Source organism: Glycine max, chromosome 5 (genome assembly GCF_000004515.6).
Source record: "Glycine max cultivar Williams 82 chromosome 5, Glycine_max_v4.0, whole genome shotgun sequence".
Lineage (NCBI taxonomy): Eukaryota > Viridiplantae > Streptophyta > Magnoliopsida > Fabales > Fabaceae > Glycine > Glycine max.
In genome coordinates, this window is record NC_038241.2 from 19,399,107 (window position 1) to 19,427,101 (window position 27,995).

A 27,995-nucleotide genomic window follows, 5' to 3' on the forward strand; every position below is an offset into this window, starting at 1 on the left:
TAATTTAAAACAAACACAAAACATAATTTATAAAACAAACATAAATGATTCTAAAACATTCATAAAGCATAATTTGAATAAATCCAAAATGAAATGCAAACCACTTAGTCATATATCACAAACCATAAACAACATGTTCAGTCATACTAAGCAAATATTAAAAGAAATACTAAGTGTTCAAATGTCAAAATAATAAAGCCAAATACACGACTAGAAATCAAAATACTAATAATAATAGTAGTGTCTAAACTGATGGTGGTGGTGGAGGTAAATCTGTAGAAGCAAAGCTTCATGGTGAATCAAAGGTGATTCAAAGGTGTTTTGATGATAACAATGATGATGATAAAAGATGATGACAAAAAAGCTCAAAGATCAATCAAAGAACAATTCAAGAGAATCAAAGGTCAATCAAAGAACAACTCAAGTAAATCAAAGAGCAATCAAGAACAATTCAAGAGTTCAAGATAAGAATCAAGAAGAATTCAAGACTCAAGAAGAAAGTCTAGAGACAAGAATCAAGATTCAAGGTTCAAGATCTCAAGAATCAAGATCAAGATTCAAGACTCAAGATTCAAGGATGAAGAGAAGACTCAATCAAGATAAGTATTAAAATTTTTTTCAAAACTTTGAATAGCACGAGTTTTTTACAAAACCTTTTACCAAAGAGTTTTTACTCTCTGGTAATCAATTACCAGATTGTTGTAATCGATTACCAGTAGCAAAATTGTTTTGAAAAAGTTTTCAAATTGAATTTACAACGTTCCAGTTATTTTCAAAAAGCTGCAATCGATTACAATGTTTTGGTAATCGATTACCAGTGTCTTTGAAAGTTGAAATTCAAATTCAAATGTGAAGAGTCACATCCTTTCACACAAAAGCTTTGTGTAATCGATTACACTTATTTGGTAATCGATTACCAGTGACTGTTTATGATAAATCAAAAGATGTAACTCTTCGAAAAGGTTTTGACTTTTTCAAATTTGTTTTAAGTTTTTTCTAAAAGTTATAACTCTTCTAAATGGTCTTCTTGACCAGACATGAAGAGTCTATAAAAGCAAGGCTTTGTTTTGCATTTTAAAATTCAATTCATTCTTTCATACTTTACTTTTCCAATCAATCCTTTACAAGCCTTGAATCTCTTTGAACTTCTTCTTCTTCTTTGTACAAAAGCTTTATGAAGTTTTCTGGTTTTCCAAACCTTGAAAACTTGTGCTATTCATCTTTTTCATTCCCTTCTCCCTTTGCTAAAAAGAATTCTCCAAGGACTAACCGCCTGAATTCTTTTTGTGTCTCTCTTCTCCCATTTCCAAAAGAACAAAGGACTAACCGCCTGAATTCTTTTGTGTCTCCCTTCTCCCTTGTCAAAGAATTCAAAATGACATAGTCTGAGAATTCTTTTGATTCTTCCCTTTCCCTAATACAAAAGTTTTCAAAGGACAAACCGCCTGAGAATTCTTTTGTATCCCCATTCACAAAGTATCAAAGGTTTAACAGCCTGAGATCTTTGTCTCAACACATTGGAGGGTACATCCTTTGTGGTACAAGTAGAGGGTACATCTATTTGGGTTTGACTGAGAACAAGAGAGGGTACATCTCTTGTGGATCAGTTCTAGTGGAGGGTACATCCACTAGGTTCAAAGAGAACAAGGGAGGATACATCCCTTGTTGATTTTTGCTTGTAAAAGGATTTTTACAAGGTTGAAAGAAATCTCAAGGACTGCAGGTCTCTTGGGGACTGGATGTAGGCACGGGTTGTTGCCGAACCAGTATAAAAACTCTTGTGTGTTTGTTTCCTTCTTCCCTACTCTTTTACTTTCCACTGTGCATTTAATTTCTACTTTTACTTTCTGTTAAGTTTCTCTTCTACTTCTCATTCTCTTAACAATTTAGCAAAAGCCTTAGAATAGTAATTTTTAATTAATTCAACCCCCCTTCTTAATTATTCTGAGGCCACTCGATCCAACAAAATCAAGGCAATCGCGAATGATGAAGTTCCAACGAGTCAAACCTCTCACCAACATAGGTTTGAAGTCCATCAAACCTGTCCAAGATACTCTGAAGGAGAGAAGAGTCCCCTTCAACCGGTAAGTGTCCTTCATCATCATTTGGTTGAGCACCCTTTTTTACCTTAGCGCCATCACGCTCTTTGCGGTAACCAAAGGAGGCAACCACAGCAGCACCGATCAAGAAATATCTCTTGATTGGAACATAAGGTTCAAAATCAAGAGGGATGTTAAAATGTTGAAGGAACAAAGTAACTAAGTGTGGATAGGGTAGAGGAGTATTTAATCGCAATGCCTTATGCATGCGATACTGGACTAGATGTGCTCAATCAATTTGTCGGCCGGTATGAAAGGCCCACATGACTGTTAGATCTTCTTCAGAAACTTGTGCAAGGTTTGAAGATCTAGGGAGTAGGATACGAACAATTAGATAATGAAGGATGCAGCTTTCAAGAGCCAATGAACCGGCAAACAGCCTTCCGGTCATATCCGCTTGGTTGGTGCAAACCAACCGGCGGGCATCATGCACAGAAAAATCAAATTTCCAATCATCATCCAGTGTACCTTCAAATGGTACACCTTCGCTAGACAATTGGGTCAAATCATAGAAGAGGGATTGGTCAATGACCATCTTTATCCCACAGACCTCAGAAATCAAGGAACTTTCTTGAGTTTCAAGGTTAGAATAAAAAGCTTTTACCAATTCAGAATACACAGGCAGTTTTAAAGACATAAAGGGAATGAGATTTGAGTTATGAAATGCTTAAATGCATTTAAAACTCTCATCAGAAAACAAATCCATATCTATGAACTTAGGGTCAATGATAGAATGATAGGATAATAGGTTTGTGTACTGTGTAGGTTGTTCTTCTTATGAGAACAATGAGGAGGAGGAAATGGAGAAAGGAATTGGAGTATCCTGAGCCTCGGTTGGCTTCTACTCGAAGAACCCTTGCGCTTCTTTGATGGTTCTGCCATTTGAGAGACTTATTCGAAATTTCAATCGGTTGAAATGAAAGAGAATGAAAAAAGATGAATTTTGGGCTTTCTGGGACGTGATTTGGATAAGAAATGAGTAAGTTATGGCAGAAAGAAAATTTGGGAATAAGGGTTTTGCGAGAGAGACGAGGTTGCAGTTTCATGAATTTTGAAATTTGAATTTATAAGCACCAGGGACGCGTTGTAATCAATTACATCTTTTTGGTAATCAATTACACTTAGCCTGCCTTGCTGTAATCGATTACATATTGTAGTAATTGATTACCAGAGAGCATTTTAGCATAATTAAGTGCTAAATGAATTCTTAGGGTGAAAGGATTTGAAAAGGGGTCAAAATACTTTATATCTAAAAACTCTTATATGAAAATAAATATATATAACATAATAAATTTTTTGAAAAACTTTATGAATTACTTTTTTAGCAAGTAATTCACATCTCATATAAAAAAAATCATGCAAGAATCATAGACATCATCAAATATTTGTTTTAAAAAAAACTTTATGCTTAAAAAAAAAACTCAATCAAACATATAAGCAAATATTCACAATAGAAAATAATCAAGACAAACAAATAAAATTTTGTTAGTCATTATATATCAAGTTAATTTAGAAGAAAATTTTCAACCCACTTAATTTAAAAGAGAATGGTTTTGATGTTACCTTTTTCATGATTTAAGTGCTTAGATCTTCAAAGATGGAAGTCAAACTTTTGTTTTTCTTGCTTAAACTTCTTGAGAGATGTTCTCCTTCTCCGAACCATCAGATGAGTCTTTGTCATCCTAAGTAATATACGCCTTCTTGGATCTTCTTTCTTTATAGCTTTTCTTCTCATTCTTCTTGGGCCATGACTCATTTAAGGGGCAGTTTGCCTTTATGTGACCGGGTTGATTACACTTATAGCATTTAAGTGTCGAGGAAACTTCTTGAGATCTCTTCCCATTGTTGAAGTTATGACTCCTCTCCATTCTTCTATTTTTGACGAACTTATGAAACTTCTTCACAAAGAGTGAGAAGTCCTCTTCATCATCAGATTCTTCTTCTTCTTCTTCTTCTTGCATTGAAGAAGAGGCTTTGAGTGCTATGCTTCTTTTCCTTTTGTCGGTCTCTTCATTTTGGTTGAGACGTTGAAGTTCCATTTCATGTTCCAGCAATTTTCCAAAAAAAGTGGCAAGAGACATAGAAGAAAGATCTTTACTTTCAGAAATGGCAGTTACCTTGGGCTGCCATTCCCTACTTAAGCATCTCAAAACTTTATTGATTAAATCTTCATTTGGAAAGGTTTTTCCTAAGGAGGTAAGGTGATTGACTATGTGTGTGAATCTTTTCTGCATGCTTTGGATGTTCTCATTAGTGTTCATCCTAAATAATTCATATTCATGTATAAGAGTATTGACTCTAGATCTTTTCACATCAGTGGTGCCTTCATGTGTAAGTTGCAGAGTATTCTACATCTCCTTTGCATTTGAACAGTTTGACACTCTAAAATATTCATCTATTCCTAGGGCAGAAGTAATAATGTTTTTGGCTTTAAGATTATATTGTATTCTTCTTCTTTCTTCTTCAGTCCATTTATCTCTAGGTTTTTCGGTTGTTGTGCTAGTGCTTGCATCTACTATGGTGGGTACATAAGGTCCTATTTCTATTGCTTCCCAAATGTTTAAATCTATGGCTTCAATAAAGATTTGCATTTGGGTTTTCCAATAGTGGTAACCCTCACCATTAAAGATAGGTGGCCTATGGATAGAGTTTCCTTTGGGAAACAGAAAATTTGAGGAGGCCATGAATCTTGAAGTTGTGAAACTTTTCTCAAGAAACCTGCTTTGATACCACTTGTTGGATCAAGTGGCATCAGAATAATTAAGAAGGGGGGGGGGGGGGGTTGAATTAATTACTAATGTGTCTTGACAAATTAAAAATTTATCCTTCTTAATGTTACTAGATTCAACTAGGCTTTTACTACTAAGTTAAGAAAGTAAAGAACAGAAACAATGACTTAACCAAAAGTAAAAGCAGCAATTAAAAGTACACAACAGAAATTAAAGAGTGTAGGGAAGAAGAAGACAAACACAAGATTTATACTTGTTCGGCCACAACCCGTGTCTACATCCAGTCCCCAAGCAACCAACGATTCTTGAGATTTCTTTCAACCTTGTAAAATCCTTTACAAGCCAAAGATCCACAAGGGATGTACCCTCCCTTGTTCTCTTTGAATAATCAAGTGGATGTACCCTGCACTTGAACTGATCCACAAGAGATGTACATTCTCTTGTTCTCAGTATAACAACCCAAGTAGATGTACCCTCTACTTGTACCACAAAGGATGTACCCTCCAATGTGTTAGGGCAAAGAATTCTTAGGCGGTTAGTCCCTTGAATTCTTTGTGAGGGGGATACCAAAGATATCTCAAGCGGTTAGTCCTTTGAAATCTTTTGTAAGAAACAGAAGATATCTCATGCGGTTAGTCCTTTGAAATCTTTTGTCAAGAGGGAGAAGGGAAGAGACAAAAGAATTCTCAGGCGGTTAGTCCTTTGAATCTTTTGACAAGAGAAATAAGTGAATGAAGAAAAAGAATAGCACAAGTTTTTGGTCAATGAACTTTTCTTGAAAGAGAAAGTATTGAACAAAAACTCTTAGAAAGATGAAGAGAAATGAATGAAAGAAATAAGTCTTTTTGAATGAAAGAAATCAATCTTAGTTGTATATGAAATTCGTGCCATGGTCACATATTTATAATCATTTGATGACTCAAGTTAAAGTTTGTGACTCTTGGAAATTTCTTTAAAACTAGTCACCTTTTAAAAATTGTGACTCATTTGAAAACTAGTCACTTTAAAAGTTGCGACTTTTGAAAAACTCTTCAAAAATAAGTCACTTTAAGAATTGTGACTTTTGGTAATTTATTTTTCGAAATCAGTCACTGATAATCGATTACCATCAAGGTGTAATCGATTACACATCAATAGATGTGACTCTTTATGTTTAAATTTGAAAATCAAAACGCTTAGAAACTCTGGTAATCGATTACAAGTATTTTGTAATCGATTACACAAGTTTAAAATGTTTTGAAAATGTTTTATCACTAGTTGTGACTCTTGAAATTTGAAATCTAACATTTTAAAACATTGATAATTGATTACATGCTCATGGTAATCGATTACAGTTTTGTAAATCAGTTTGAAAACAATGTTGGCTACTAGTAATCGATTACTACCTTCTGGTAATCGATTACCAGAGAGTAAAACTCTTTGGTAAAAGAATTTGTGAAAAATTCTTGTGCTACTCAATGTTTTGAAAAACTTTTTTAGTACTTATCTTGATTCTTGAATCTTGATCTTGATTGTTGTTCTTGAATGTTGATTCTTGAAACTTAATTATTCTTGAAGTTTTTTTGACTCCTGATTCTTTGGAACTTGCTTAACTCTTGATTCTTTGGCATCATCAAAATAATCTTGGAAGTCATTGCTTCCACAATAACTCTTGCAAGAGCCTAAGTGAAGAACTTCGTGACTATTATGAAGGAAGGCATAGGTCACATCTTTGACCTCACTCCCATATGAGAGAAAAGGAAAGAAAGCCTCAAGAGGCTAACATTAACCTCCCATACTTCTATGGGAAGGACAATGTAGAGGCTAACTTAGATTGGGAAATAAGGGTAAAGCAACAACTTAAAAGGAAGTCTACTTCAAAATCTTATGGCTCTCACTCTTATCCAAAGAAAGACCAAGGTCAAGGCATCTTAGGGGTGACACCTTTTAAGCTCAAAGATGATAAGGGGAAGACAATAGAAAGGCAACCCCTTAAGGCTAGTATGCAAGAGAAGACTAGATTTATAAAGTGCTTTAAATGTCTTGGAAGAGGACACATTACTTTTCAATGCCCCACCAAGAAAACCATGATTATGCGGGGCCAATACATTTATGGTAGCCAAGATGAGGCTACTACTTTTCCTTCCTCTAGTGAAAGTAAAGAAGCAAAAGGGGAAGAATCTAGTGAAGAGATCTACCCACAAGAAGAAAGACAACCTTTAATGGTTAAGGAGGAGTGTAAGGAGGCAAGTGTCTCCTCCAAGAGGTTAGCTAAGAAGGAAAGGTATTTTGAAATAAAGACAAATATTAAAGTTATTTCCCCTCTTAGACAACCTCCACATTTTCTCCTTTGTGAAAAGACCCTTGTTAGCATTGCCACACCTCTTAGGCTTGAGTTTATTCCTCAAGTAAAGGAGTTCTTGGATGAGGGTTTGGTTCGCAAGAGCTTAAATCCTTGTGCTTTGTTGGTGCCCAAAATAGGTATTATTAGGCATCAAATTCCTAAAATAGGTGGTATGATGAATGTTTTGAGTGGTGCAACCCTCTTTTTGTAAAATCACTTGTGCATCCAACACCTTCATGATTTGTGTACATAGGGACTCATTAGGTAGGTTTGTTCTTATTTTTAGTTTCAATACAAACTTAGGTACTCATATGGGACACATTAGGTTTGTCATACTTTTTGGTAGGAATAATCAACATGAAAATACAGAAAAAGGTATGTTTTATTGCATTACTTTTCTTAATTTTTTAAAATTTGATCAAGGGGTTCCCATGAACCCTAAGAGAATAAAGGTCATTCTTGAGTGGCCCACTCCACCAAGTGTAAGAAAAATTTGGGGCTTCCATGACTTTACAAAATTTTACAAAAGGTTTGTCCCATATTTTTCTATACTTGTAGCACCACTCATTGAGTTGGTCAGGAACCGTGTTCCTTCATGGGAAGATGCCAACGAAATGGGTTTCCAGACCTTACCTTACTTCAACATACCAAACACCATTAATACATATGTTTTTGTTCTTTTTACAGGTGTTGAGGAAAAAAGCCCAGAGTTTCAAAAACCTCGGGATTTGAGGTCAAATCCTTTTCAAAGGGGAGCGAATGATGCAATCCTACCTCGCAAGGGAATTGGATAGAAGACTCTAAAAAGATTGGGCCAGAGATGCAAGAGAAGGCCCTAGGGTTCGCATGAGCCTTAAGGTAGATTTCGGGCCCATGAAATGTAGGAATTTTCAGCCCTTGTATTTTAGAGCACCTAGACTAGTTTTTGTATTAGGGGTAGTTTTGTAATTTCACATGCATTAAGTGAATATTTGATGTGTGTGGTTGGAAATAAATTTAATTGAATTGGGAGAAGGCCAATCCAATTAAATTTTAGAGGGGGACGTGAGCATTTGCTTGCTACACCCCATTGCCACATCATATAGTCACACTTTGTGCATGTTTTTCATGCTTCACATGCCTCATGACACCTAAGCACACTTAGTGGAGAATCTTGAACTTGATCTTGGATTAGTGGGCTGAACCATAGCTAAAATTCACTAATCATAATTAGTGAAATTTTGGCTCCAAAATTTGGCTCCACAAATTCAATTTCAAATTCAAGTGAAATTTGAATAGAAATTCAAATTTTCCTCCAATTTTGTGTGACACTTAAGCTATAAATAGAGGCCATGTGTGTGCATTTTTTCAACTTTGATCATTTGAAAATTAAACTTCAGATTTCAGAGCTCTTTTAGAGCACAAAATTTCATGCTCTTCTCTTCCTCTCCCTTCATTCATCTCCTTCTTCCTCCAAGCTCTTATCCATGGCCTCCTATGGTGGTGAGCTTCTTTTAGACTCATCTTCTCCTTGAAGTGGCGTCTCCTCTCTCTCTTCCTTCTCCATTCCACTGCCATTCATCTTCCCAGAAGAAAAGGAATCCATTGATGAAGAAGATCCTAGGCCTACAAGCTACAATGGAGCTTATATCACAGATCTTCATGCTTTATGTGCAAGGAGAAGTCTAAATTAAACAGCCCGAACAGGGAAGCATCCCACATAACCTGCAACAACTTCAAAAAAATTTGGGGGATGGTCAATGTCATCAGATAAAGGGGATCATCGACCTCAGGATCTGGCCTATCTACAGGTTTTGCTGGAGACACAGCTCCTTGTTTATCCAACATAGTTAATTAACATAATTTAATTATAGTGAACAATTCAATTGAAAAAAGAAGCATGTAATGAGAGTAAAATACTTGTTCTGATAAACGTTTTATGAGATGTGTCGGCCAAGCAAGGAAGGTGTTAAGTGTCTGCCCCACTAAAATAACCTTGTTAGTGGGTACATGAATGGGAGCATCTGTATCTTTAACCTACTCAACACCAACCTTCACTTGATCATGCAACAAAGGGATGTTATGAATGGTTGTGGATCCCTCATAAACTCTTCCTAGGGCAACCAGGCGAGGAGGATTTTCTTCGATGTACAATCGGCATTTGTCTGAGTCACCCGTGTCTGGATCGGTCGCTGAGGGATCAATACAACTCCCCTTTGTGCTGACACAAGTAGCTGAGGGACCAACCTCAGGCTCCGGAGGCAGTGCAAGCCCCTGTGATTGGATTTGTGACTGTAATTGGGATTGCATCTGGATGAAGGATAACATCAGTTGCCGAGTCATTTTTTTTGTGATCGACTCCTCCAACTGGTCCCTAATTTGTTGAGTCAGTTGCTCTAGTTCTTCTGGAGTGATGGAAGAAGAAGTGTGGGAGGTCCGTTCAGCCAGTCCAAAGTATTGCTTAATGGTGACACCAGCTCCAGCAGCACGCACACGACCAGGGTGTTCTAGTCACCCAACGACAGTAGTCAGGAGATCCTAACATCCATGGGGGACAAACGAACCCTGTGACGCCTGCTCCTCCAAAGAATCTTGTACACAACACATATATTTGTCCAAGGCATTCACAGAATAAACAAAGATAATTACAATTCTTAATTGAAAATGTCTTACAATCTTCTCAGTGATTTCCTTTGCTACCTCAGTGTCATCTAGCTAGTTTTCCTGGTGTGGGCCATCTTCCACTTCACGTATCGTCTGATGGGAGATGAAGGGTCAATGACGCCCTCAGTGCTTCCGGACTAAGCAGCTTCCTCCAGTTTTTTCTTTGCCTTCTCAACCATCAGCTTCTGTTCTCAATATTCATAACCCCTACAAGACAACACGTGGGGGGCGGTGTTTTGCTTCTGGATGGCCTGTGCCTTTTTCTGCACATCCTGCAAAAATCGAACGAGGTATGAAAATGATTACTACAATCTATTATAAGAACTGAATTTTTAGTGGAAAGCAATTAACATTACAAAGTACATACCTCCAACGAGGGGTCTCTGCGGGTCTTACAAAATTGGGCTCATTTCTCTTTGTTGATGCCATATTTTTCACAAATAGAGTCTTCCACACCGTCCTTGTCGGCTGCAAGTGCCCATTTCCTGGTCAAATTTGATTTAAACTGTCTCCACCGCTCGCTGACAGTCTGAAGTACCTTCTTCTTTGTCCTACAGTCACAAGGATATCAAATTCTGCCTGACAAAAAATAAATTAGGTTTTATTGTTAGTAAATTATAAATTTTGGCTAATAAGAAAATCAAAGATGAAAACAAAATTACCTAAATATCCTCCCATATCAAATCCTTCTGAGTAGCAGGGACTTCCTTCCAGGTGTCATATGTCACATCGACCTTATCACAAGCGACAATCCCCAAATATGTTCTTAATTTCTTCTTGTAGGGACCGCTGGCCTTGTCGGTCATAGGATCGATGTGGACCACTGGTCTCTTTGCCCCAAGTGGTCTAATGGCCAAGGATCATAGCCGTGTGGCTTTGTGTGTCCGCTTCAAGGTAGACAAAGACACTGATGCTACTACAGGAGGAGGAGAAGGAGGCAAGGCATGTGGAGTAGCCATGGTCCTGTAAAGAGAAAAACTTGAGTTAGTTAACATTATCTAAAAATTGAATCAGTTATGTAAATTAATTTACCGAAATCAAATACATAATTAGAAAATTACATTAGACGATGTTAATTAATTCTCCTTCATCATGATCATTACGATTAGCATGAACGTCGTCAGGTTCTTCTTCTCTGACGACGTTAGGAGTCATTTGTGTGGACAAAGGACTAACATAAGTGTCCATGTATGAATCATCGTCTTCTACATTAACACCAATTGTTTTCCCATGTAGAACCACACACCACCTTTCATCACAAGGGTCTTGCACATAAAATACCTATTTAGCTTGTTCTGCCATGATAAAAGGGTCATTGTGGTAAGCTAGTTTCTTTAGGTCTACCAACGTAAATCCTACATCATCGATCTGCACACCGGTGTTGTTGTCAACCCATTTACATTTGAAAACACATACAATAAATTTGACATAGTTAAGCTCCAAAATTTCATCAATGAACCCAAAGTAAGGGATGGAAGCTACACAGGGATTGTCATCATGCATACTTGCGAAGTGTTGAGATTCAGCCCTTAGGGTGGCCCCGCTGTTTTGCATTGTACTTTTGTCGTCTTGTGCTTTTGTATAAAAGGAATACTTGTTTATGTCATATCCTTGACAAGTTATAACATTTCTTTTAGGCCCATCTGCTAGTTTTCTTAATGTTTCAGAAACATTTTCATCAGCAAAGATTGTATCTTTAAACCAATCAAAGAAAATCTTCTTATGCTTTTTCAAGAGCCAGTTCTTTGACATTTTTGGATTACTTTGTTTGACTAAAGCTTCATGCTGAAGTATGTATGGCAAAACGTTATTACTGTTATTCAAAACATACAAGTGAGCTTGTAACAAATCTTCTACACTTGGGGTGATAACATGCAGTCCTCTTGAGCCCTTACCGCTTACTCTATCATCATGGCAAGACTCAGGAAGGCCAACAGGTTTTGCCTTTTCAATGTACTCTGAACAAAATTCAATGGCTTCTTCTGCAATGTACCTTTCAACAATAGATGCTTCCGGATGATGTAGATTCTTGGTATAACCTTTTAAGATCTTCATGTATCACTCAACCAGGTACATCCACTACAAATAAATAGGACCACAACATTTGATTTCTCTTACCAGATGAACAATTAAGTGAATCATGATGTCAAAGAAAGCAGGAGGAAAATACATCTCCAACTGGAACAGTATAATTGTGGCCTCATTTTCCAGGTCATCAAACTTGACAGGATCAACGACTTTGCTACATATGGCATTGAAGAATAAGCACAAGCGAGTTATGGCTAACTTGACTTTGTTAGGCAAAATGTCTTGTATGGCCATGACTAACAATTGTTGCATCAACACATGACAATCGTGAGACTTTAACCCTACCAACTTAAGCTCCTTCAACTGCACAAGGCTCTTAATATTTGAAGAGTATCCTTGTGGGACTTTGACCCGGCGTAGACACTGACAAAAACTTATCTTCTCCTTTCTGGACAAAGTATGACAAGTTGGAGGCAAGTATATTTTTTTACCATCAGACCTTGGATGCAACTGCGATCGTATACCCATGTCAGCTAGATCTTGACGGGTATTCAGACCATCTTTCATCTTGCCTTGAATGTTAAGGAGTGTCTCAATGACACTATCACATACATTTTTCTCCACATGCATAACATCAATACAATGTCTAATATTTAGATCAGACCAGTACGAAATATCAAACAAAATGGACCTCTTTTTCCATATGTAAGTTGTACTTTTATCCTTTTTTGGGTCTTTCCAAATACAGTATTCAGGTGTTGAACCTGCTGGAAGACCTGCTCACCAGTCAACGGTATCGGCGTAGTTTCATGCTCTTGACTTCCATTAAATGCTTTTTTCAATCGCCTGTAAGGGTGATGAGGTTTTAGAAAACAATGATGCCTTGTGTACACTGTTTTCCTACCATGTTTCAATTGTATGTAGCTTGTGTCATCTTGACAGATGGGGCATGCATGATGGCCCTTAACACTATAACCGCTCATATTCCCATATGCTGAAAAGTCATTAATGGTACAAAAAAACATTGCACGCATTTGAAAAGTCTCCTTGCGAAACCCATCACACACTAAAACCCCCTTGTCCCACAACTTTGTCAAGTCTTCAATCAACGGACTTTGATAAACATCAATGTCATTTCCTGGCTGTCTTGGGCCCGATATTATCATAGACAACATCATGTATTTTCGCTTCATGAACAACTAAGGAGGCAAATTGTAAATTACTAGTAGAACTGGCCATGAACTATGTCGAGTGCTTAAATTGTCATATGGATTTATTCCATCACTGGCTAGTCCAAGCCTAAGATTTCTTGCCTCTTTATTGAAATTTAGATACAAACGATCAATCTTCTTCCACTAGGAGCAGTTAGCCGGATGACGGACCATTCCATCAGAGTTTCTCCCATTTGCATGCCAGGTAAGGTCTTTTGTGTCGCCTGCATTAGCAAAAAGATGCTTAAACCTTGGAATGATGGGAAGATAACATAACACCTTCACTGAAGGGTCCTTCTTTGAGTTTTCATCAGAACTGCAGTCCTCATCATCCTTTACTTTGTACCATGATGTCCCACACCTAGGGCATTTGGACATTTCTTCAAATTCATGCATGTACACTATGCAATCATTGGGGCAAGCATGAATCTTCTGATAGTCCATACCCATCGGGCATAGTATCTTCTTGGCCTGATAGTAACTTTTAGGCAACGTGTTTTCCTCTGGAAGCAAATCGTGCACTACTTGAAGCAGTGAACTAAAGCTTTTGTCACTCCACCCATATCTGGCATTGACATTAACCAGACTTAACACCGCCGACAACAGCATCAAGGAATTCTTGCACCCCATATACAAAGGCTTCTTTGAATTACTTTGCAATCCTTCATACATAGGGGCATGTGCTTGCTGAAAAGACTCTTGTCCAAGGTCACGAATCATATCCTCCAAGTGATCTCCCATTTCTACATCAAATAGTTCAGATTGGGACCCGCTTTGCATGTCTATCAATTCACCATGTCATATTCATGTCGTGTAATTCTTCTTAATCCAATCACACAATAGATGCTCCCGTATGTCGTCCAGTATTAGTTGTCTTCCATTCAAACAATTGATGCAAGGATAATAATATTTTCCATCTTCATCCGGTCGACTTCTTTCTGAAGCAAATTGCAAGAACTGCTCGACGCCTTCCTCATATTCTGGGCTGATGCGACTTTCATTCATCCAACTTTGATCCATCTAAGTAATAACTCCGTGATACTCACAAAGTTATTCGATGCATGAAAATCTCACTTTTTTATTATAGGTGTGGCCCTATCCCATTCAGGAAGACCATCTTTTATGGTAGCTTCATACGTCAGGGTTAATTCTATTTTGTTTAATTTGACAAAATTTTGGCAGCATTTCGCATTGGTCTCCAAGTACACGACATGAAATCGATGAAATTAATTTCCCAATAATCAAGTATGCACTCAGAGAACAACTAGAAATGCATTGTACCAAAATTTCATCAAATTAAACAAAATAATGTTAACCTTAACGTATGAATCTACCATAAAAATATCAGCTTCCCCAAACTGTCCAAACGGACAATTCAAGATTGAATACATTGATTAATGCAAACTGTCTGCAAGAATCATTGCATTCAGTCTCAAACGGGAATCTAAGGTTCTCTCATCATGAACAAAATTTGTATATCAAATATTAGTTGTCTTTAATGGCAGTGAACAAGTAATAAAAAAATTAATCGGTAACAAACATTTGTACCTGTGATGATGAGCAACACGGTCCCAAATGGAAGCAAGAATCCAATAAATAACTCAATCACCACCTACATCAATCACCACAAGTGGGGTTAATGTCATGAAATTACAATATTTTCTCCATCTTTCATATGTTGATTATATAAAATGCAGAATTCTAAACATGAAGTAACTTGTTCAGTGGCAATAGTTATGTTGGAGTGGTCACAGTAGTTGAGTTATTGTTTCATTTTGCTTGTCTTGAACTATAAAATATAAATTACATATCCTAAAGCTTCTTAGTATTCAATGGGGCTTACCATGTAGATGTTGTTTCTCACTTCTCAGCTTTCATGTTTAGTTATGTATTACTAGAGTAATCGTTTTGTAAAGAATTTAATCCAAATACTGAAAATTATACATGTTATAACTTATATGTTAAGGCAGACAGGAGTTGCTCTTGGAATAGAAATTGATGACAAAATGCCACAGCACGAGTATTATGAATATTTTGGTCCAGATTATACCCTTCATGTTGCCCCAAGTAACATGGAAAACAAGAATTCTCGTCATTTACTTGAAGAAATTAGATCTAAACTACTTGAAAATCTTTCCAAGCTACAGCATGCTCCTAGTGTCCAATTTTAGGAAAGGCCTCCTGATTCTGATCTTGGAGAGGTAAACCTCTACTATCTTATATTTTACTTTATAGGAGTATATTTATTTGATAGATATTTTTTCCTTTCTTAGCTTCTATGTATAAGATTAACTACAGTTAACTAACTAGACTCAATTGACAGAGTTAGTTGTACTGCTATAGTTCATGAGGCTTCTTATTGTCATCGTAGGCACTGTGATGGCTATGTTCCTAGTTCCTACTCAGCCTATGGATTATACCAGCCAATATCCTAATCAGAATTAGTCTCAGACCTCTGCTTCTTCTCCAGATTCTGTTTCAACTAGTGTAAATAGAATCAGTCCTAGTGTGTCTCATGTCAATACTCTTTCTAATAGTGATCTTTCTTTTGCCACTTGGCATTCCAGATTAGGTCACCCTAGTGGTGATACTATGAAACTTGTATCCAAGCTATGTAATATACCAATTATAAATGAAACATGTTCTGATTTTTTTCTCACTGTTGCATTGGTTTAGTTGGCTTTCTTTGTTGAAAAGTAAATCCGAGACTCGTAATTTGTTCAAATAGTTTCACACTTTAGTTAAAACTCAATTCAATTTACCTATAAAGCTTTTCAGTGTGATTGTGTGTGTGTGTGTGTGTTAGGGGGGGGGGGGTTAGTATAGGCCCTTCACTATTGCATAACTTGGTGTGCAACATAGATTGATCTGTCCCCACACCCATCATCAGAATGGTTGGACTTGGACTTCTCTTTATTTGGTGGGATGTTCAGTAAGTAGAGCTACTAATATACACACAACAGCAGTTGGAGCAGCCTATGCTGCAGGATTAGCTATTGGGATTTAGAAAGAAGATTATCTTTTCAATACTGAGGACAAGTTGAGACATGGATAGAAGACATTTATCTATCCCTCCATGGATAGATTAACATCACTAGATTTTAGTTAATTACAGTGAACTTGTGATCAATTTTGGCCAGCAACATGTAGCACTGCTCCAGTTCCACTACTGGGTAGCAAAATCAGTGTCCTTTGAATATAAACAAAGCGACAAGTATGCAAACTGCAGATAAGTAAATACACATCATCTGAATTTTTGATAGTTAATTGATACAAAGGAATACCATTGCTGCAGAATTGAGATTCTACTAATAAAATAAATCCTATCTTATAACTCTCATTCAACAATCAACTATTTTCTTCACCTTCCAGGTCTTAGATCAATTTGCGAGAGTTACTAAGAAGCCCACTTACCTGCAAGAATATGTTTAAGGCGCCAAGGCAAGAACCACCAAAGCTGGATGTAGTAATCCACTTCTCACAGGCAGTTACGGGCAATTTCCACTAGGTAGTTGTTGAGCAGAATATTAGATAATTCTGTTATAACAAATTGAATTCTATTACAATGCATTAGTATAAATATGTAAAGAAGTCAGCAATATGAACAAATATTAGATACTACTCTTACTATTAAATTGAATAGCATTTGAATTCTGTTAGTACAAATATTAGATACTACTCTTACTTTTTGTGGCATGGTTGTGGTTCTCTCTAGGTTCTTATCAAAGAGAAGTCCTCCTAAAACGTTTACTTATTTGGGTTGGAAAAATGGCAATCTGTTGGATTGGCCTAAGGTTATTATGTTTGGTACTTATGAAGCTAAGTTGCCAACAAACCATATTAGGAGTTACATAGGCCATGGTGGTTGAGGGCCAAAGCAAAGGATATGTTTGCCATAAGGTACCTCCCTTATCCCCATGAGGTGAGTAACCACTCTTCTACTAAGAAATAAATGAACAACTAAGGGAAGGCTCAAACACCACTTGAATGGACTAGTCACGGACAATCTTGGGTAAATGACACTAATAATCTAAGAGGTTTTGTGAAATTATACAAATTGTTTCTTTTTTAAAAAAATTTCATCAATTAGTGTAATATTTTTCAAACAATTAAGAGGGTTAGGGTAATGCAATGCAAATGAAAAGCCCTTGACTAGCTTTCATAAGAAAAAATTACAATGGGAACATAAACATGCTTCAGAAAGAAGTGAGCACAAAGAGCACGTATGCGGAAGCACAAAGTTACAATGAAGACATGAAGCTTACATCGAACCCAACACCGACAATGGCAGCGAGACTAGCAGTGAAACATACCTCAGGTCACCACGAGTTCCCCAATCCTTGCAGCAGAAACCAAAAAAGGTCCTTGGGTTAACCACGAGTTCCCGAAACAGACCTAGGTATTAATAGAACAACACAGGTACACGAAACGTACCTTATAAGTGAGTTGTCACAGTCTTCAGCGCAATGGAGAACAACACCCTTAGATGTTAATGGAGAAGAAGAGAGCGCGAGAGGGTACACGGAGAAGAAAAGAGCGTGACAGGGTACATGGAGAAGAAGAGAGCGCAAGCAAAATAGGTCGCGTATAATAAAATTTAAAATTTAAGTTCCACATCAATTTTCAATAAATAAAAAAACTGATGTTAACGTTAATATCGGTTTTATTCAACAAACCGATATTAAATGATCATACGTTAACATCAGTTCTCTGAAAATCGATGTTAACGAAGTGAAGTTAACATTGGTTTTGAAGAAAACCGATGTTAACGAAATGACGTTAACATCGGTTCTTCCATAACCGATGTTAACGGATTAATGTTAACATCGGTTTTACAAGAATCGATGTTAACGTCACTTCATTAACATCGGTTTTAAAGAAAATCGATGTTAATGAATACACATTATTTATCATTATTCCACCGTATTTATGTTAACATCAATTTTTGACAAAACCGATGTTAATCTTAATTTTTCTAGTAGTGACCATTCCTCAAAATTAGGGCCAAAGTTTGCCCGAAAGTCGGCACAGTGATTGTCTTCACGTAACGAATGCACAAATTTTAAGCGCCCGTCTTCTCATAAAATATCACGGATGCTCTCAACAATAGTTGCCTACCTATGAGAACCATGAACACCATGGTTATCTGCACATCATGACACAATATATTAATTTTAATTAAGTCTAATTCTTATGTATTCATTCATTCATTCATTTTTTTTATAAAAAAAATATTATTAGTTATTATTTGTTAGAGCTTGTGATAACACACACCCCTATTTATATATATATATATCAAGATATTTATATTTAGTTTTTTAAAAGTAAGAGAGAACATTTTCACCCCTGATTTATATATATAGATCTGCCACCAAACACCAACAATGACAATGAAAAGTGAGACAATGAGAGAAATATACAATAGGGGAGCTTGATCAAATTATTGATTGCTAATTCGGTCCCCCAACTACTAAAAATGTATTTATTGCAATAATTAATTTGTCGCAAAAAAGTGAACAATATTAGTTGATTTTTTAAGGCAAATATTAGTTGATTGTTAATATCACTTTCTAATATATTTTTTTGCTGAATCATCACTTGCTAATATTGTACCTCTTAATTAGTTAATTTGATCTTTGTGATAAAGATGTATTAACAAACATAAGATATCATTTCCCTTCCCTTTCTTTTTGCCCACATATTTTCAAGACATTTTAATAGTGTTGATAATTAATGGCTAATGCTTAGATATAAGATACTAAAATTAAATGTCATGTTCATCCTCTTGCATTTTGAAAAAGTTCCATTTCCTGGATATGTACTGTAATAAATTTTATGCTCATGTTCATCCTCAATAAATACTTTATACTTATTTACCAAATAAAATCAATAAATACCTATATATCTACACCAAGCTTTGTTACCTGGTTAGTAAAACAAATTCTTATTTTAATATTAAAATTAAATATAAAATTAATAAAGAAACATATAATGGATAAGAAAATATTTACCTTTTTGTTGTTAATTCATGTAAAATTTCCAATTATCGTCCTTAACATTGGGGGAAGTTTATAAAATATTTGTTTTATATTTAAAACTACTAAATACATTAATTACATTGGCATATGAGAATGTGGCTATATATATATATATATATATATATATATATATATATATATATATATATATATATATATAATAGAAATTGAAAATACAGTGTTAACTTAAAAACCTAAAATATCAGCTTTTGGACTGGGAATATACAAAGTGAAAGAAAAAGATAAAAAGAGGATGAACGTTTATTTGCATGGAGGATGAATGATATATATATATAGGGAAAGTACGTACGTAGGCATGCATATCGAGAGAGGATCATTAATCGAGAAACAACCTAAACTTTTATGGCAGTGGTCCATATACTGTCTGCCAATTTATATTTGATCCATCAAACCCACGTGTAAGTAATTGCACGTATGCGACATGGGGCATCTTAATCGTATTTTATATCAACTAAATTCTCAAGAATGGTATTTGGTATCGAAGTTTTTACATGTACCTATAAAAATTGGCAAAGAATCAATTGTGATCAGAAAAAAGATAAAAAAAATCCGAAAACAAAACAACCAATGAATTACATTAAAAAAATATTTTTTTAACCACCACAAGGATTTGTAACTTTTTGGTAGGACCACAAGCAAGCACAAAACCAAAAACTTTGGTTAGAGGGCGCAAAAATTTAACATATAATAAGCTAAAACCAATAATGATTTATAATTAATTTTTTCCTCATTTAAATTAATTTATCTACCAAATTTAAAATAATTTAGAACTTAATTTATAAATGAGAAAAAATATGTAAAAGAAATCAATGTAATTAAAATTGTAAATAAAAAATAGTTTAATCAAAAGCAATTGTTGCTTAAATTGTGAATTAATTGGTGTTGTTATAATCAATATAAGAAAATGAAATAATTTTTATAACAATTAACATAAAATAAAATAATTATAACTAAAATTAATATGAGGAATACAAATTCACTTATGTTTTATCTGCCTAATGCACTACTAAAAAAAAGCTTTCTACATCGCCCAATTAACATCGGTTATAGCTAAAATCGATGTTAACGAAAGCGCGGTGACATTTTTATAATTAAATGGAGTTACTTAACATCGATTTTAGAAAAACCGATGTTAACTAATTCATGTTAACATTGATTATTTAAAAAACCGATGTTAACTAATTCATGTTAACATTGGTTATTTAAAAAACCGATGTTAACATGATGTTAAAATGAATATGGTAACATCGGTTTGGGCAAAACCGATGTTAAGTTCATAGAGTTAACATCGGTTTTGAGGAAGCCGATGTTAAGGAGTTGATTTTAACATCGGTTTGTTAAAAAACCGATGTAATGCATTTGATGTTAACATCGGTTTTTACAAAACTGATGTTAACTATATTCAGTTAACATCGGTTATCAATAAAAAATCGATGTTGTTATGTTTATAAGTTAAAAACATTGAGATTTCAAAAGCCGCGCGCGCTCGAAAACCTTGCCTTCCCTCTTCTCTTTGTCATCCTCCTGCGTGAAATCGCTCTTCTCTTTCTCCTCCCGCCTGAAATTTGCCAGAAATCGCTCCCTCGACACCCACATTGTCGTCGGTCGAACCCACAGAACCCCCTACACTGCCGGAAAACCCATATTGTCCTCACTGGAACCCACAGAACCTCCTACAATGTTGGAAAACCCATATTGTCGTCACTGGAACCCCACAGAACCCACATTGTCCTGGCTCGAAGAAAACCCTACATACACTGTTGCTACTACGGTGCTGAAACACTCGTCGCTACTCAAAGGTCAAAGTTTTCTCCGCGAGGTACGTAGGTCAAATTCGTGTATGCTAAGTTTCCTTGTGAGTGGTTTGACCCGAATTGAGAGTGGCATCGGATAATAAACAAAAGGTTTTTGTTTGCGATTCTACAGGCTCCGCTCACGTGCGTGTGTTGCTGGGTTCTCTTGATCAAGGTAACACTAACTTGTATACTTCATTTGACCTATTTTATTTTTTCTGGGTAGTAATAAGTAATGTTGCATGATTTTTAGTAACGTGTTATTCTGTTTGCACTATAACAGAGAATCAACCATGATTTTTGTAGATGGATCCACAGGGGTCTTGAAATTGCCTGCAATTGCTTTAACATTTTATTGTCCAACAGAGGGGGCTTGACTGTTGTTGTTTTAACATATTTTTTGTTTCTTGAGCAAGTAATGCTTAAGTATAGATAAAGCTCCCTCCAGTTCTTAGAAGACACCCCTACCTTGCAAGTATTTTTTTAAATAATGTGATTGAAGTAAATTTTTTATTAGATTTAATTAAATAAATGTTTAGTATTTTGTTTTTTCCTATTAGTCTGTTGATAGCTAACTGGAATAAAAGAAAAGCTAGGTGTCTGTTGATGGTGTTGTTATCTTTGTAGGTACATTCCTTTTGTGAAGCCTTTGTTCTATTAGTTTATGTTTTTGAACATTTGAATTTAATATAAAACTGGATTTATCCTAGGCATTTATTAGGGCATATTTATTTGGCTGCTTAGGGTCACGTTCACCAAGAGTTAGGCATTTTCAGCCATGATAAACTATTAATCTTAGCAATTTTTTATTGTCTACAAATCATGATCTTTTACTTTTATCATTCACAAGATCACAACTCATGTTGGATGTAATAGAAGTTTGAGTTATACCGTGATGATTCACTTGTGATTTCTTTATCCTAATTTCTCATTTTCATGTATAGGTTATCTAGGTCAACAGAGAAGTAGAGGTGAAGAAGTGGTCAAATTTGGTCGTCCAATAAGTAACTATTTTTTCATTGAATTTTGATGCTTTGTTTACAGCATGGGCATTTAAGCTATATGCAATTATATTGTTAATGACTCTTGACTGCATCATCAACTAGATTGCATGTTTACCCATTGTGCATTTTCTTGGGTACTATATAGGAGAGAGATATTGGTGGTTAGTTTAAATAACTGGATGAAAGGGTTGTAAAAATAATTTTAATAAAAGGAAAGAATCTAGAAAATTGTAGTCCTATTGAAATAAAGGAAACTTAGATGAGCATAAATAGAATGATAAATTACTAGAATGCATGAGGAAGTCTTGGAGATAGATATATTTTTTAACAGATTGTACCATCTTCCTCTCTATATATTGGTATTAAGGGATTTATTAATTGAAACAAATGGTTTTTTTTATTTATACTTTTCAAGCATTTAGAAGAAAAAATGTAAGATTAGGAGATGTCTTTGAGCTGATTTTGGTTCAACAGAGAGAAGAGAGTGAGTTGGTTATTCTTCCATGCTTAATTTGTTGGTTTTCTGATAGTAATCTTTCTGGTTCTCTTATTTGGTTTCCATCTAGCTGTGAATCAGTTATCATCTTGGAATATTAAATATTAGCAGTTCTTAAATTTTTAGTGTAAGTAAAATATAATTATGAGATTTTCAATTAAGTTGCCTATTACCATTCTACTTTTTTTTGGAAGGCAAAAATATGTATATTATTAATAAATAGAACAATACCAGAGGTACTGAAAATAACAAATACAAGACACAAAAGTGCCACCTTCCAAAAAGCAAACAAAACCCAACAAAACCCACCACAAGGACCCCAATACATATAACCAGAAATTTAACCAAAGGCCATCATAAGATTGGTAACCAAATTTAACCAGAAATTTAACCACAAGGACTCCATGAATAAACCTTGAAAAGCATTTACCCTCCTTCTATTTTTTTTATCAGCAAAATAGGATATGTATATTAAAATAACAGTACCACGGGTACTGTGATTACAAAAGAGTTATGGAAATCATGGTGGATCCACCTGACAAGCTGCTCAGATTGGTGAGATCCATCCTATAAAAAGAATACATAATCAAAGCCCCTTGGCTTGTGAGCCCTCCTAAATTACATCCCCACAACTATAAACATCCTAATCTGCTGAAAAGCATATTGGTAAATTGGTAGACCAATAGTTATAGTGAATATTGAAGTCTTTCTCCGATGCTCTAAGCCAAGACCACAGCAAGAACAGAGCATCATCCATCAGCTTAGAAGCGTTGAATGATTCGTTTGAGAAAAGGATCTTATTTCTGTGCTGCCACATTGACCACGTTAACGCTACCCACCAGCACTTCCAGCTATTGTTTCTTTTCCCTCCATTCATCCCATTTTGGTGCTGCAAAAAATGGTACCTGGGGATAATGGGGAATGCCCCTACTATTCCAGTCCATGCTAAGGATTCCCACCATAAAGCTAGAGATTTGGGACAATTGAAAAAGAGATGAGATGCATCCTCCTACTGAGTTCTGCAAAACGGGCATAATCTGTCATTTATCTCTATTTTCCTCCTTCTCAGATTAGATTTAGTTGGCAATCGATCCTTGATGAGTCTCCACGCAAAAATTGCAGTTTTGGATGGGATTTTTAATTTCCAAAGGTTCTGCAGTGCTTCATCCAGATTGGCACCCATTGAACTTTCTTGTAGCATGTTATATGCACTCCTTGAAGAGTAACATCCATTAGGCTCTGCTTCCCACATCCAGCTATCAGATATTTGTCGTTGGATTGTAATCTGAGAGATTTCTTCCAAAATAAGCTGAATTTGTATCCCCTTCTCTTATCCACTTCACTCTAGATTTTTGCCTCATCATGGATTCATAAGCTATAGTTGCTGTTCACAGCTATTCCTGCAAAGATTTCTTAAGCTCCATTTCAGCTTGAGATATGTTTGAACCATTGACTCCAGCCTCCAAAGCATTCATGTCCTTCTTTAAATTCTGGATTTTAGTAGCTGTAATACCACCATTTTGTAAACTCCACTGCCTTATGTGATTTTTTATGAACTTTAATTTCTGCTTGAGAACAAAACCACCCCAACCACTAGGATGATAGTTACTCCAGTTGTGAACCACCATATTCTAAAAGCTTTTGTCCTTCAGCCACCAATCCATTATCTTGAAAGGTTTAGGTCCCCAATCATTGGTTCTAGACCTCAATGAACTCCCTTTTAGTTTCCTGTATGCAGAGAACAACAACATCATTGGCCATGGTTAGCTTTCTAATTCCTGACCTCTTGACTCCACTGCCCAGCCCTCTAGAATTGAGTGACAAGATATTCATGGGTCATTCTGCTCCGTTCCCATCACTGCTGCTAATTGAGGGAAAATGCTATTGTTAATAACATCATACTTCATCTTGTCCTTACAGGTGTTTTTATCAGCATAGGACACACCCAAATCTCTAGCAATCTCCCTAGGAAGATCCTCCTCATTCTCAAAATAACTATTATTGAAGCTATTAATAGTGGCAGGGCTTTGTGAGGGACAGTCTTGCTTAGGGTTCCTCCCAGCTAGTTCCGAAGAATGAAGAAACATCCCCTCCTCATATTCTTTTTGATTAATCTTAGTGTCCGTAATCCGTGAATCAATCTCAGCCCCTCTCTTTGATATTGCTCAATAGAGGGAAAAGAGACCCCATCCAAAGTAGGTCTATAGGGATTCAGCTCAGTGAACCTCTCAAGAAAGAAGTTAACCACTGCATTCTTAACAAGGTCAGGTTGCTGGACCCAAGCACCATCAATGAGAATACCATGAACAGCATTTGAGCTTCTTCTGAAATTGATCACTTTGTGGAAGTAAGCTGTATTTTTGTCACCCTCCTTGATCCACTTAGCCCTAGATTTCTGCCTCAACAAGGATTCATAAGCATTTGAAATATCCCACAACTCTTGTTGCAAAGCTCTCTTGGTTATAACTTCACTATCAGATAGAATTCTATGAGAAGCTAGATTCTCCAAATCACATAATTTCTGCTTGAGGTTCTGAATCTTGGAAGCTTTAATGTCCCCCTGGTCTTTACACCATTGTTTTATAGTGTATCTCAAGTTCCTCAACTTATTTTTAAGGGCAATTCCCCCCCCCCCCCAACCACCCTGCAGATCTGTATTCCAAGCCTCTTTGATCATAGAGTGGTACCCTTTATGATTAAGCTACCAGTCCACAACCCGAAAAGGCTTAGGGCCCCAGTCCACCATCCTTGTCTTCAAAATGATTGGACAATGATCAGAATAATCTCTTTGAAGGACATGTTGGGAAGTATCAGGCCACAAGTATAACCACTGATCAGACACCAAGAATCTGTCAAGCCTACTCTTGGCACTATCATTGGGCCTAAACCAAGTAAAATTGCTGCCAAAGCATCTAATATCATGGAGCTCCATCTCAGATATCCAATCATTGAAATCTGAGGTATCTGAGGTGACAACACTCCTCTGAGATAAGCTAATTCTCTCATCCTGGCTCCTGATAGTATTGAAATCCCCTAGAAAGCACCATAAACCAGTAGGATTAGAAGCCTTGAGGTCCCTCAAATCATCCCACAAGGTCTTTTTCCCAGCTAAATCACAAGGTGCATAGGCATTAAGAATTCGAATCCACTGATTCTATTTTACCCACTTCCCTTCCAGCATTAGAAAATTTCTACCCTTAACCCTTCTCTCCACCTGAAAATCTGAGTTATTCCACAAGCACAGCAATCCACCTGATGCTTGAATTGAAGGAACAAAATCCGAAGACACATAGGAATCTCCCCACATAGATTGGCAGATGAGCTTACCAAAAAGACTCCTTTTTTGTTTTTTGAATACACACAAGGTTCACCTTATGCTTCATATCCTTTATAGACATACCCTGTATAGACACCCTATAGGCTACAAACACTCCCTACATGGATATCCATTAAATAGAATTATGGTACACTTTGTTGATAAAACTAAATTAATGAGAGTGATTCTGCACCCCATAGATAGACTTCTTTGCTTACATTTTGCAAGCTTGGCTTCAAACTTCCTTATAATAGGCTGCCAAACACTCTAGCTCTTAGAAGACACCCCTACCTTGCAAGTATTTTGTTAAATAATGTGATTGAAGTAAATTTTTTATTAGATTTAATTAAATAAATGTTTAGTATTTTGTTCTTTCCTATTAGTCTGTTGATAGCTAACTGGAATAAAAGAAAAGCTAAGGTCAGACCAGTTGATAGCTAACTAGAATAAAAGAAAAGCTAAATTGCAGGGAATAATTCTCATATCTTTTTATTTCATCATTACCCCTTTTTATAGCCATTTCATACAAGATATTTTGCTAAGTTGTTATAACAGAATTTTGAAATTGCATAACCACATAGGTATCAAGTAAAATGTGGAAAAAGCTTTAAGCGCGAAGTAGAAGGAGTTCTAGAATCTGCTATCGGGCTTGCAGCTCCCCTGGTCCTTATACGAAGTCACTGAGGTACTTGGGCCTGTGTGTGTTGCGTTTTGGTCTGTTATTGCCTCTGCTATTTCTAGTCATGATTTCCTCTTGGTTGGAATTATTGTCTGATGTTGTTATCTGTGTGATATCTGGTACTGTTGTTAGTGTATTGCTATCATTTGCATGGTTTTTTTTTATCGGCAAAAATATATAAATATTTCATTATGTAAATAGTGATGAAGTACCAGAGGTACTTTTGTACATAGATAGGATCCCATAGATATGGTTCCTTAGAAAAATACTAAGGATCTGGCTGAACCCATAGAGGAAGTACACATGCCCTGCAAATCTAGTTTAAACTGTTACATTCATGAACACTCCCTACTTCTAGAAGACTGCTTTGAGATGGGAAGACCAATAGCAGAAGTGCATAGTGAAACCCTTCTCCATAACCTTGAGCCAAGACCATAGCAGAAATAGTGCGTCATCCATGACTTTACTTCCATCAAAAGATTGATTATCAAAGACTACCCTGTTTCGGTGCTTCCAAATTGTCCATGTTAGTGCTACCCACCAGCATTTCCATCTTCTAGCTCTAACTCCAACAACAGACTAGTTTTCATGTTGCAGAAAATGATCTTTGGGATTATGAGGAAATACACCAGATGAATTTATTCATGACTGAGATTCCCACCACAAAGGTAGGGTCTTGGTGCAGTAGAAAAATAGGTGTGTTGCATCTTCATTCTGGCTGTTGCACAGTGGGCACCTAGAATCATTCAACTCGACTTGTCTGGTCCTTAAGTTTTTCCTAGTTGGCAATCAATCTTTGATGAGCCTCCATGCAAACACTGTCTGCTTAAAAGGGATTTTAAGATTCCATAACTCCACGAGATTCCTATCTTCTTCAGCCCCCGTTGTCACTTCCATCAATAATCGATATGCTGATTTTGTAGAATAATTCCCACTCGGGTCAGCCTTCCAAACCCATGAATCTGGTCTGTTTTGTTGAATTTTTACTGGAGCCAGTTCCTCTAGAAATTCAGCTGCCATCCCAATTTCATTTTCAAATAAAGATCTCCTCCAACTAAACCTCCATTCCCACCCTGCATCTTTTTGGCTCCCCACACTACTGATAAGTTGGTGTTGCTGGTTGGAGATGTTGTATAATCTAGGATACTTTGCCATTAGTGAAACTCTAGCACCTACCCAAGAATCTTCCCAGAATATGAATTTATGACCACTCCCCACCCTCCACTCTGTCTGATTTTTAAATATTGTTGTGTGTTGTTGATGATTTAACTACAGCAGACCCTTTCACCAAGAAGATAAATGGTTGCTCCTCCTTGTGTCATGCAGGGCTCTCCACCCTCCATACTTAGATATAAGAATTCTACTCCACAGGTCCCCATGTTGTTGAAACAGCTCCCACTTCCACTTTCCTAGCAACGCTGTATTAAAAGCCCGTAAATCCTTTATGCCAAGACCGCCTTTGTCTCTTGGAAGGCACACAGTTTTCCAATTAACCCAGGCAATCTTTCGCTGCTCCAAGTCTCCACCCCATAAGAATCTACGCTGAATGTTGACCAGCTTGTCAACCACTTTGTCGATATCCCTGTATGAATGCAGATTGCCTCTCGTCTATGAT

The 27,995-nt window shown here is 36.3% G+C and overlaps 1 protein-coding gene across 1 annotated transcript; it reads right to left on the reverse strand.

Annotated features, from left to right (window-relative positions):
- Positions 1–24,214: 24,214 nt before the first annotated feature.
- On the reverse strand, positions 24,215–25,692 carry LOC102659665 (uncharacterized). The gene is made up of 4 exons (XM_006580681.1): positions 25,581–25,692; positions 25,102–25,493; positions 24,571–24,945; positions 24,215–24,475 (listed from the first exon to the last, which is right to left on the reverse strand). Exons 1-4 carry the CDS (start codon positions 25,690–25,692, stop codon positions 24,215–24,217), a joined length of 1,140 nt encoding a protein of 379 aa, XP_006580744.1.
- Between the last annotated feature and the right edge of the window lie 2,303 nt (positions 25,693–27,995).